At 65.2% G+C, this 12,087-nt stretch overlaps 1 protein-coding gene across 1 annotated transcript; it reads right to left on the bottom strand.

The window, feature by feature from the left end:
• Positions 1-271: 271 nt before the first annotated feature.
• Positions 272-11,595, bottom strand: MTA2 (metastasis associated 1 family member 2). The gene is given in 24 exon segments (XM_029061345.1): positions 272-703; positions 1,021-1,169; positions 1,463-1,548; positions 1,551-1,571; positions 1,772-1,846; positions 1,849-1,866; positions 2,765-2,975; positions 2,977-3,044; positions 3,206-3,245; positions 3,247-3,289; positions 3,291-3,315; positions 3,456-3,553; positions 3,670-3,728; positions 3,850-3,924; positions 4,036-4,071; positions 4,073-4,225; positions 4,488-4,587; positions 4,798-4,900; positions 5,108-5,227; positions 5,396-5,457; positions 5,659-5,776; positions 7,370-7,463; positions 7,783-7,850; positions 11,520-11,595. Coding segments are annotated over 24 exon segments (2,013 nt in total). The 5' UTR covers positions 11,548-11,595; the 3' UTR covers positions 272-540.
• Between the last annotated feature and the right edge of the window lie 492 nt (positions 11,596-12,087).

The raw sequence follows: 12,087 nt of genomic DNA, 5'->3' as shown, positions 1-12,087 counted from the left end.
GCGGGGGGGGGAGGTTTGGGGGAGGAGGGGGAGAAAGGAAAGGTGAGCTTAGGGGAGGGGCCGGAGAAGAGGACCAAGCCCGGGGGCCTCTCCGCTCCATGTACAAAGTCCGGACACCGGACAGGAGAAACCCAATTTAGAAAACGAAAACGAGACCGAGAACATGGCAGCGCACGCCCCCGGGGCACCTCCTGCTACCCCTGCATCCCTCCCCAACTCCCCCACAGGGGGGCAAAATTAAAAAAAAAATTAAAAAACCCTCCCTCCCCTTCCCTCCCCCCCCGCAACCCCGGCAAACGTTCCGGGGCCGATGGCGGCCGGGCCCCCCAAAAAGCAGGCCATCGCAGGAGGGCCCCCAAGTCGTCTCGACGCCCTCTTCCCGCCGCCGGAAACCGGGGGGGGAGAACGGGGGGCAGTCGGAGACTCGGGGCAGGGGAGGGGGCAGCCTCGGCGCTTGCGCCCCCTCCCCCGGGGATGCGAAGGGGCCGCGGGGCCCTCCCCCACGGGGCCGTCTCCCCTTTCCTCCTCCCCCGGGGATGCTCAATCCTCCAGGACAATGGGCTCGTTGGTGCTGGCGGGTGGGGGGCACGGTGGAGGAATCGGGGGTCGGGACGGAGGCAGCGGCGGCTTCACCTTCAGTGGCAGATTGGGCCGGCGAGCGGCTCGCCGCATCTCCAGATGAGTTAGGGCCTTCCGCAGGGCCCTGCCGGGGGAGGACAGGATGACGCCTGACGCCGGGAGGAGCCTTCAACCGGACCCGATCCCCCCCCCGCCGCCGCCGCCTCCTCCTCCACCTCCTCCTCTCACGCCCAGCCACCCACCGCCCCTGCGGCTTCCTATCCTTTCCTCCTCCACCTCTCCTCCTGACTTCTCCGACTCGTTCTCCCCGGCTCCGGGCCCACCCCGGCCCCGTTCTCCTACTTTGACCCACTTTTTCCCAACTAACCCCGGCCAAGTCCGCCCGGCCCATTCCTTCGGCCGCCCCTCCCCGCGTTCGCCCCGCCCGTCCTCCTCTCCTACCTGGTGTCTTTCGTGGCGACGAACACTACGGGGTTAGGGGCGTCGGCCGGGTTCAGCTTCTGCCTCTTGGCTGCCGGCTGGGAGCTGGAGCGCATTCCTGAGGCCAGAGGTCTCCCATTGGCTGAGAATGGGACGCCGGCCCCGACCACCTGGAAATGGGCGAGGATCCTTGAGAGGGGGTGGGACGGCGTCCCGAGCTCCCGGTGGGCGGGGAACGGCGCACCCTCCCAAGCGTTCGGTACAGCGCGCCGCGCACCAACGAGCGCCCGGTAGACCCGACCGAACGAAGCGACGGGAGCGGGGTTCTCGCCTCACGGCGGCGGGGCTCCGGGGTCCCGACCTGCCGTCGCCTCCTCCCCCCGGCTGACTCGCCCACGGAGGTCCGGATCCCTTCCCTTCCTCCTCCTCCTCCCCCGGCCCCCCGACATCTCCCCCAACTCACGCTCTCATAGGCTCGCTTCACCACGATGCCTCCCAGCCCCCGGTTCTGAGTCATTTGGTTCCTGTTGATCGGTGTCTTGGTGCCCGGGGGGTTTTTGGTTTCAGCGGAGCTGAGCCGCTGCGGAGGAGAGTCGGAAAGTAGTAGCCAGCGGAGTCGAGTCCTCTTCTCCCGCGGCCGTGCCCCTTCCCCGCTGCCCCCCTCACCTCGCGCCTTCCCCGACTTAATCCGGCCCCGGCCCCAGACCGCGGGTCGGATGGCCTCTCGATCTCGTTCCTCCCGCCCCGTTCTCCGCCCCCCGGTCTTCCCCACCCGTACCCAGGTCCTTGACGATGGTCGCCAGAGGCAGCCGCACCAGGGGGTGAATCTTCAGAGGCGTCTTGGCGGCTTGGGGAGTCGGATGGAGCCTGGGGGAGACGGGTGGCGTACAGATGACGGTCCTTCCTCGGAGACGGACGGGAGGACGGCGCGGATCCCCCCGGCCTGACCCGGGCGAGGGGTTTCTCCCGTTCCTCGGTCCTTCCTCCCCCCGCTTGCGTTCGCCCTCGGCCCGACAGCGCTTAAGAGAAAGCCACTCCAACCCCCTCACCAAAGACCCTCTCCCCTTCAGAGCCTTATCGAAGGCCCATCTCCTCCAAGAGGCCTTCCCGGCCTAAGGCCCCACCTTCCCTATCTCCCGCTCCCTCGCGCATTCACCCCGACTTGCTCCCTTTGCTCGTCACCCCATCCCAGTCCCAGAGGACTTATGTATACATAACAACTTTGGTATCTGTTAAGCGCTTACTATATGCCAAGCCCCGTTCTACACACTGAGTAGATACAGGGTAATTAGGTTGTCCCACGTGGGGCTCACATCTTCATCCCCATTTTACAGATGAGGTCACTGAGGCCCAGAAAAGTTAAGTGACTTTGCCCAAAGTCACACAGCTGACAAGCGGCGGAGCCGGGATTAGAACCCACGACTCTGACTCCCAAGCCCGGGCTCTTGCCACTGAGCCACGCTGCTTCTCCTCTGGCATTTTATTTATTTGTGTTGACGTCTATCTCTCCTCCCCTAGACTGTGAGCTCGTCGAGGGCGGGGCATGTCACTTTTCGGTTGTACTGTCCTTTCCCCAGCGCGCAGTACAGTGCTCTGCACACAGTCAGCGCTTAATAACTACAACCGAATGGATGTGCTTCAACCAAGGAACCTCCTCCCCGCATCCTACTCCGCACCCGGACGTGCCTCCCCCCCGGGGATGGATGCTAGAGAGCGCCCCGGCCCTCTCCCCGCAGCCTCCCCCCGCGTCTCCCTGACCCCTCACACTCGGCCTTGATGGCGTTGGCGTTGATGGGGGCGTAGGGCCTCCGGGCCGCCCTCCGGGGCTGCAACAGGTCCCGGCACATGCGCCGGGCCAGGCGAGTCAGCTTGGTGGTCTGCAGGAGGAACGTCTGCCGGTTCTTAGCCAGGAGCTTGGCCCGGTTGGCGCTTGTCGTGTAGGGCGAAAGGCTCTGGGCCTCGGGTCGTGACAGGTGGGCCCCTCGAGTGAGGCTCCTGGAGGAGGAGGGGGAGAGGGGTCGGCCCATGGACCGCCCGCTCCTTCTTCCCCCCGACCCACACCCCGTGCGGGAGGGCTCCTCCCCCGCCCTGTCCCGTGGGGAGGCTCAAATACCCCGGGTCCTCCGCGCCCTCCCCGCTCCGCCCGCGGCCAGGGCCAGCTTCTTCTTACTGTGGGTGCCCGGGCGCTCCCTCCAGCTGCATAGAAGTCGGGGCGTCTTCAGTCCCCCGTACTTCTTCCAGTAGATTCCAACAGGAAGCGCAGAGCCGGCACTGCATGTTGGCGGGCCCCAGCGTACCACTGCGCCGACTGGGTGGCTGCGGGGGAAAGGAGGGAGAGGACGGCGGGGTCGTCGGGACAGCCGGACTCGGGCCGCAACCAAGGACCCCCGGACGGTCGGTCGCCTCGAACCCCGAGCCCAGGGAGCCCTTTCTCCCGGCTGATCCCCAGAACTCACTGTGGCAGCTCTCGCAGGTCAACCCTTTCTGGAATCCTGCCCCGTTCATGCCCGGTTTGGACCCTACCGAGATGATCTGGTTCGGATTTGGCTTGGTGCTGTCGGGGAGGGAGAGAAACTGGGTCAGGCCGGCGGGGAGAGGGGGTCCCTGGGCTTCCCGGACCCCCGTTCCTCCCCGGGGGGGGGGGGGGGGTCTCCCAACGTCCGCACTTACTAGGTTGGGATGTAGACCTGCTTCAGTTTACTGTCGGCTTCGGCGGCCTTCAACCTTTTCTGCGGAGAGGGAGTCGGGGGCTGAGCGAGCCGGGCCCGCGCCGGCTTCGCGCTGACGGACCTGCCCTCCCAGGCCACCTCCGGCCCCGGGCCCTTCCTCCCCCTTCCCCGCCGGGCTTACCTGCTGGATGTACCGGTCAGTGGTTTTCCACATGTAATAAAACTGGACAATGCTGGCCAGAGACTTCCAGGGGAGCTGAGGCGGGCGCGGGGTGACAAACACAAGGTCGACTCAATTCTCCGCCCCGACCGCTCCGGCCCTCTCTTCCCCGACTCCCGCCCGAGCCTCCCCCGCCGCCCCACTCACGAAATCCTGGCGGATGTCGTTGAAGTCCTTGCCGTAACTTCTCCAGTGCTTCCTCGAAGAGCATGGCCTCCGAGGCCGACCACTCTTCCATCTCGTCGCGGCACAGGACGGGGCCTCCCTGGGGCACCAGGGTGGACATGGCCTTGGCCAGGTCATACCCGTTCCGCTGCAGCGTGTCCATTGCGTGAAACTAGGCGAGGAGGCGCGGACGCCTTAGCCCTCTGGCCCCGCCCCTCTCCCCCAACCCCATCCCACCCCCTAGACTCCGAGCTCCTTGCGGGGCAGGGAGTGTGGCGGCTGCCTCTGTCGCGAGTCCTTCCTACGGCGCTCCGCGTACAGTGAGCGCTCGATAAATCCGATCATCCGCCCACCGAGCCCTCCCCCGCCCGTCAAAGCCTCCAGGCCCGCCCCTCCCCGAGCCCGTCCCCGCCCCGACATCCGACGGAGGCTACCAGAGTGATGTCTCGGGAGGCTGCGGCTGCACTCATGTGCAGACTGGGTTGGCGGGATGAGCTGCTGCAGTCCAGTGCCCTGGCGAAGGTTCCCACGGCTCTGAGGCGGACGGATACAGACAGAGAGAGAGAGGGAGAGAGAAACAGAAGGGGATGAGTCACGGAGAAACGGGACGGCCCTCCCGAGGAAGGCAGAGGCTAAGCCAAGGGAAGGGAAGGTGCAAAGCCAGGAGGAGGTGGTCTGTCCCGAGTCGACTGGGGCTCGGCCGACCTGCCGCCCACCCCCCCGTCTCCTCCACCCGTCCCTCACCGGGCCACGACGAGGAACTGATCGATCTGCCGGTCCGTGAGCGGGTTGTCTGGATCCCAGACCTTCATCTCCATCTTCTGCTGGTTGCGGTTGTCGGACTCACCTGAGGTAGTCGGGGGGGGGGGGGGGGAAGCGAGAGTCCTGGGGTCTCGTTCCCTTGGAGGCACTTTACCTGCCCCCCACAACCCTCACTCTCCCAGCTTCTCCAGGATCCCGATCTTGCCTCTCCCCAGATTCCCTTTCGATCGCACCCTTTCAGGATCTTAAGCAATCAGCCCCTCCCTTCCCGTTGGCCTTCCGACAACCTCACCCTCGGCCAATCGATCTGGGATCTCGGCCTGGTACTTGCAGCCCACGCGGATCTCCCCCTGGTCCGCCAGGAGGGTCTTCTGCACCGGGTCAAACACCAAGGAGTAGAAGAAGCAGTCCTGGGTGGGAAGGCGGGAAGAGAGGGGGATCGGGAGCCGTCCTCCGCCGGGCAGCCCGGTCCTCTCGGGACGGGGACCGCGCCCGTCTCCCCTCAGACGTCCACCCTCCCCTCGGCCATTCGGGGCCCGAGGCTCCAGCCCCTTCCCCGGTTCACCCTCACTCTCACCTCCTTCTCCCAGATACTGGCTCAGGATGTCCGTCTCATTCAGAAGGGTCACGCTGCACTTCCCCCTGCGGGATGACGCCGGGAGCTTAGCGTCACCCGCTGCCCTCCACCCTGGGCCGCCCCTCCTCCGGCCCCCCGAAGCCCCCCGCGATCCCTCTGTTCTAGCGGCAGCCCTCTCGGCGCCACCCCCCAGCCCGGCCCAGACGCCTCTGCGGCCCCCGAGGCGGAGGAGCAGGGGAAGGTGGGACCGCTCCTCAGCCCCGCACCGTATGTGGGTGGCCGGCAGAGATTCAAACTGGCGGGAGAGGAAGAGCTCCCGGTGCTTCAGCTGGTGCCGCTGCTGCTCCGACACTCCGGGCTGCTTCGACTCCTCTTCGAATTCCCCTGGGGAGGGAGAGGAAAGCGAGTCGCCTCCCACCCCGGGAGCCCTGCCCCCTGACCCGCCCCACACGTATCGCTCTCGGCCCGGAAGGCCCTCCTTCCCCCCGGCCTCTACCTCGGCTCCTGCTCTTCCCCGTCCCCCTCCACGGGTTTCTGCCGGCTCTCCCGCCTCAGACCATCGGACCCAAGTCTGGCCGCGGACACCGTCCCCTCCCCGGCCCCGAGGCTCTCGGGGGGCGGAGGAAAAAGCCGCTCCTCGAGAGGTTAGGGCCCCCTCCCCAGATCCCACCGGCCCATCACCACAACCTCTCGGCACGTCCCCCAACAGGGCCGGCAGGCAAGGAATAAAATACCCCTTTGGCTTGCTCTGCGGCTAACTGATTAGAGAGAAGGGCTCCGGTGGAGTCACAGGAGGTGTTGGTCCTTCCTGCTCTGAGCCCGCCGGGCCCATTCTCTGAAACGTCACCTGCGAACTGACAAATGTCACCCCGGTTTGGAGTCTGCGGAACTGCCTGCCGACGATCCCTCCCCCTCCCGGGAAGTCTCCCCGGGGGGGAGCCGGTTGAAGAGGGTTAACCGGGATGGGTGTCAACCCTAGGGGGAGAGGGTAGGGCAGCCAGGGCTCGTTGGCTCATTGTTCCCAACCACCGGGTGGGGGGGAGGGGACGGGGCGGGGGACGGGGGATGGGGGACGGGGGACGGGGGTGGCCTGCTGGCTCCACCCCCCTGCCTGAGCGCAGCGGAAACGCTGTGCACAGCAGCAGGCCGGAACCACACCCCCCAGCCCCCTTCTGATTGGACACGGCAAGGTCAGCCCCTGCCACAAAGGGCGGGAAACCCCCCTGGAGGTCCTAGGGCGGGCTTGGAGAGGCTGGCTCCCCATTAACCCCTCAGTACCCAACCTTCCTTCCAAGAAACCAAGGGGAAGGACGGGCCGAAGGAGGGGGGAGGGGGAGGGTCAGCGAGGGAAGGGTGGGAAAAGGAGGGAGGAAGCTGAGGAGGAAAGGGGATCAAGATGAAAGGAAGAGAGGCGGGGAGACAGAGAAGGGAAAAGGGGGAAAAGGAACAGAAAAAGGGAGTACTTTGCCTGGACTTCTTATTGTCCCCAAGCTTCGGCATCCCTCGCCCAAAGCTTCAAAGCCCCCGACGGGTCCCGGTTTTGGGACCCGAGCTCTCCGCGACCCTTCAGAGCTTCAACCCGGTTCTCTCTCAACACCTCGGGGCGGTTCTTGGGGAACTCGCACCGGACCCAGCAGTCGGGACTGTCACCCCCTGGCTCCTCCAGCCCTTGGGTGGCTCTCCCTCTCTCGATCCCCTCCTCCGCCGACCTCCCTCGCCTTTCGGTTCCTCCAAAACTCCCCCGGCTCCATCCCGGCTTTATCCGTCCCGTTCTCCTTCCACCCTTCTTCCCGCCCTGACGTGTGAGCACAGGCCCCGGCCCCTCTACAAACCCCCCTGCCCCCCAAACACACACACACACACACACACTCACACCCCCGCCTTGGGCCTGGGGCCAGAGGAAACACCTGCAGGAACCTGCCCGGGCCCAAGGACAGGTGGGGAGGGGGCCGAGCGCGGCGGGGAGGTGAGACTCACTGGCGTTGCTGTCGGCCAGGCTGTTGAGGCTGCTGGAGATGTCCCTGCGACGGAAGAGGCAGACCACCTTGGCCTCCACGTTCCCATTTGCGGTCTAGGAAGAGGAGGACGTTGACGGAATGGCGGACTACGGACGCCCACGCGGCGCTCTGCACGCGGGGCTCCGCGCCCACCCGATACCATCGGTCGGACAGAGGAGCCGAGGCGAGAGGGGCCACGTTATCCCCATCTCCCCAGGCCAAGGACTCGGGAAGCTCACTGTCGTGGCCGGGGGAAGGAACGGGAGGGGAGTAAGCCGTCCGGGTGATCCCCGAGGGTGATGGAAAAGAGAGGGGACCGCGCAGAGGCTGAGAGCCCGGAGGATTTAAAGGACGAGTGGAAGGAGGCTGTCCCGGAGGAGGGCCCTCGTTCACCTTGTTGAGCTCTTCAATCCGTCTCACCAGGTAAGGATTGCTGGAGGAGTTCTCGAAATAGACGTAATCTGCAAGAGGGAAGAGTCGGGAGGTCAAGAGACGGGAGAGCCGAACCCCGGACGTGGAAGAGAAGGGGGAAGGCGGGAGGGTGACGCCGGAAGGCGGGGGTCAGGGCAGGGTGGGTGTCTAGGAGATGCTTAGAACAGTGCTTGGCGCACAGTAAGCGCTTAGCGAACACCGCAGCTCTTATTATGGGGTAAGACGCGTGTCAAGTGGTTGGTGGGGAGAGGCGGGAGGTTAAAAAGCGGGGAGGATACGAAACAGAAAACACACTCGCCGAGAAGCAGCGCGACCTAGTGGATAGAGCCCGGGCCTGGCCGTCAGAAGGACCTGGGTTCTAATCCCGGCTCTGCCACTTGTCCGTGGTGTGCCCGCGGAGGGCAGGGAACGTGCCTACCGACTCTGTTCTACTGTACTCTCCCAAGCACAGACTACGGTGTTCTGCCCGCGGTAAGCGCTCAGTAAATACGACTGATTGACCGACCTTGGGAAAGTCACCTAACTTTTCCGCACCTCCGTCACCTCGTCCGTAAAATGGGGGTTAAGACTGTTTAGCCCCATGTGGGGACACGGCGCCGTCTCCAACCCCATCGGTTTGGTCTACCCCCTCGCTTAGGAGGGTGCCCGGAACGTAGCGAGGGCTCAAATGCCGTAACCAAGGGGCAGAGAGTGACGGAGGGTGTTGCGATGAGATGGGAGAGTCCAGAGAAACAAAACAAAAAACACTCGGAGAGTCGGTACGGGAGCCCAGAGAGAGGAGTTAATGTACCCAGCAAGGCAGTGGGAGGGAAAGAGGAGAAGGGCTCCCTGGCACCTCCGAGGGTCAGAGTGAACTCCCCAAGCTAGAAAACGGCATTCCAGGGGCGGAAGGGGGAGAAAACTCTATTTAAATCCGCTTCCTCCTTCCCCTAATCCCCGGCTCCCGGGGTACAGCCTGTAGACTCTTTCTCCCCATCACCTGGCCCTCACGTCCCTAAAGTCACTGATTGCAGGTAGTATCTGTCGAGCACCCACTCGGGGCGTGCACTATTTCGGGCATTAGGGAAGTACGGTGTAAAAGAGGTGACGCCGTCCCTCCCCACGAGGAGCTTACACTCTAAACGGGGCAGACGGAGAAATATTTTCAACTAGGGTGATGAAGTACGTGAGCAGGAGCGAGCGCTGAGGACGAGCAGACCTAAGCGGGGAAGGGTCAGAATCGACTGCTGGCATTAAAGGGCTCAGGGTGCTTGCAGATGAAGAGAGGAAGGTTCGGAGGCGGTGGGACTTTAGGGGGGCTTGAAACGGAGAAGGCTGAGGGCAGGGATCCAGTCTTTTGACTCCGCTGACTCTCCCCGGCATTTAGTACAGGGTTCTGCACCCAGGAGGTCCTCCAGAAATGGGACTGACTGATGCCAAGCCCAAGAGACTCCCTCTAGACCGTAAGCTCGTCGTGGGCAGGGATCGTGTCTGTGATATCGAGCGCCTAGTAGGAGTGCTAAGCGCTCAATAAATACGATCGACTTATCGACTGATGTACCTCTCTTCCTCCCCGCCGGTCCCCTCGGACCATTTCCCCTCATCCACCCGCCAGTTCCGTCCGCTCGCTCCTCCCCAAACTCTTTATCTTCCCCCGTGGCTTCTGTCCCTCGCCTCTCTTGCACGTCCTAGTCCCCTCCTCTCCCGCGCACGAGACTCCCCCGTTCACCGCCCTCCCACCACACACACCACACGCTCGCACGGACGCACGCGAACTCACAGTCAGTCACAGACAGGCACACGCCACACACAGTCACGCGGACGGACTCACACACACCAACCACACGCCTGCAGTCGCTCGGAGACAGGCACACGCCCCACACACACAGTCAGGCAGGCACACGCACAGAGTCACTTGGGCACATACCACATATGCACAACCTCACACAGTCACTCAGAGACAGGCACGCATCACACACACACACAGAGTCACTCACAGACAGGCAGACGCCCCACACAGAGAGTCACTCCTCACAGACAGGCAAACACACACACACACACACAGTGTCACAGACAGGCACCCCCACAAACACACGGACACACAGGCACACACACTCACAGACAGGCACCCCCCACACCCACACCCACGGATACACACAGTCAGTCATAGACAGGCACATCCCCCACACACCCTCACAGAGCCACTCTCAGACAGGCACCCCCCCCCCCCCCCCACACACACAGTCACTCACAGACAGGTACACACCACACACAGTCACAGACAGGCACACCGACAGGCACACATCCCACACACCCACACGCAGTCAGTCACAGGCAGGCCGACACCCCCCCCCCCCAGAGTTACAGACAGGCACACACCACAGACACACAGACACAGACAGGCACCCCCCCACACAGTCCCTCACACACAGTCCCTCCTCACAGACAGGCAAACACACACTGTCAGTTGGTCAGTCACAGACAGGCAAACCCCCCCCCCCCCCACACACACACAGAGTCCCTCACAGACAGGCAGACACCCCCCCACCACACACACACACACTCCCTCACAGACAGGCAGACCCCCCCACACACACACACACAGAGTCCCTCCTCAGACAGGCAAACACACACCGTCAGTCGGTCAGTCACAGACAGGCAACCCCCCCCCACACACACAGAGTCCCTCACAGACAGGCAGACACCCCCCCACCACACACACACACACTCCCTCACAGACAGGCAGACACCCCCCCACCACACACACACACTCCCTCACAGACAGGCAGACACCCCTCACACACACACACAGAGTCCCTCCTCACAGACAGGCAAACACACACCGTCAGTCGGTCAGTCACAGACAGGCAAACCACCCCCCCCACACACAGAGTCCCTCACAGACAGGCAGACACCCACCCCCCCCACACAAAAACACACACTCCCTCACAGACAGGCAGACACCCCTGACACACACACACACAGAGTCCCTCCTCCCAGACAGGCAAACACACACCGTCAGTCGGTCAGTCACAGAGAGGCAACCCCGCCCCCCCCCTCCAGAGTCCCTCCTCCCAGACAGGCAGACACCCACCACATGCACAGAGTCCCTCCTCCCAGACAGGCAGACACCCCTCACACACACACAGCCAGTCCCTCCTCACAGACAGGCGCGCGCACACACACACACAGCCGGTCACAGAGAGGCACCCTCCCCCCCCACCCCCCAGACACGGTCACTCAGAGCCCAGCCCAAGACACACAGACACATGGTCAGTCACACCCCCCCCCCCCCCAGCCAGGCGCACACTCACCTCACACTCAGTCTCACACACAGAGTGACACACACACAGAGAGCGCGGCAGCGGGGCTTGCGGCGCTGGGTGTCATTCCCCCGCCTCCGCCAGGGTGCGCCCTTCGCCCCTGCTCGGCGCCGGGGTCGGGGGGGGGGGGGGATGGAGGATGGGGGATGGGGGGGCCGCCGGGACCTTCCTCCCCTCCCCCCTCCCTTCCTCCTCCTCCTCCTCCTCGTCCGGCCCGGTCCCGGTCCCCCTTCCCGGTCCCCCTTCCCGGTCCCTCCGGTTCCGGTTCCGGCGTCCAGACTCCACCCCTCCCCCCTCCCCCTGCACATGTTCCCGAGCCCCCCGCCCCCGTGTCCCGCCACGACCCCCCTCCCCGCCACCCCCCTCCGCGCACACACACAGAGAACCGGGACTCACCCCCGACCCGGTACATGTTGGCCGCCATGGCCGCTCCCGCCGCCGCCGCCGCCGCCGCCGCCGGACACACACACAATGGGGCCCCGGGGCGGAGGGCCGGGCGGAGGGGGGCTGGGGGTCCCCGCCGCCGGAGGAGGAGGAGGAGGAGGCTGTGCCGGCGGGCCGCGCTCCCGGCCCCTCCGCCGCCTCAGCCGCCGCGACTCATCCCGCCCCGCGCCGCCGCCGCCGCCGCCGCCGCCTCAGCCGCCGCCTCAGCCGCCGCCGCCGCCGCCGCCGCCTCACGCCCAGGACGCGCCGAACCCGGCGCCGGGCCCCGCTCGGCTCCTTCCGGAGCGTCCGGCCCGAGCTTCGGCTCTTTCCGGAGAGCGCTCGGCTCGGTCCGGACGTCGGGCTCGGAGGCTTCGGGTCCGGCCGGCTCTGGCCGGAGCAGCGGGCGGGGGGCCGGCCGGCCACTCGGCGCCGCCGCTGCCTTCCGGAATGCCTTCGGCTCCGCGCCGAAGAACGAGGCCCCGGAATTCGACTCCTTCCGGAGAGCCCTCGGCTCCTTCCGGAGAGTCTTCGGCTCCTT

Source organism: Ornithorhynchus anatinus, chromosome 3 (genome assembly GCF_004115215.2).
Source record: "Ornithorhynchus anatinus isolate Pmale09 chromosome 3, mOrnAna1.pri.v4, whole genome shotgun sequence".
Taxonomy (NCBI): domain Eukaryota; kingdom Metazoa; phylum Chordata; class Mammalia; order Monotremata; family Ornithorhynchidae; genus Ornithorhynchus; species Ornithorhynchus anatinus.
This window is presented reverse-complemented; position numbering and strand designations above follow the sequence as displayed.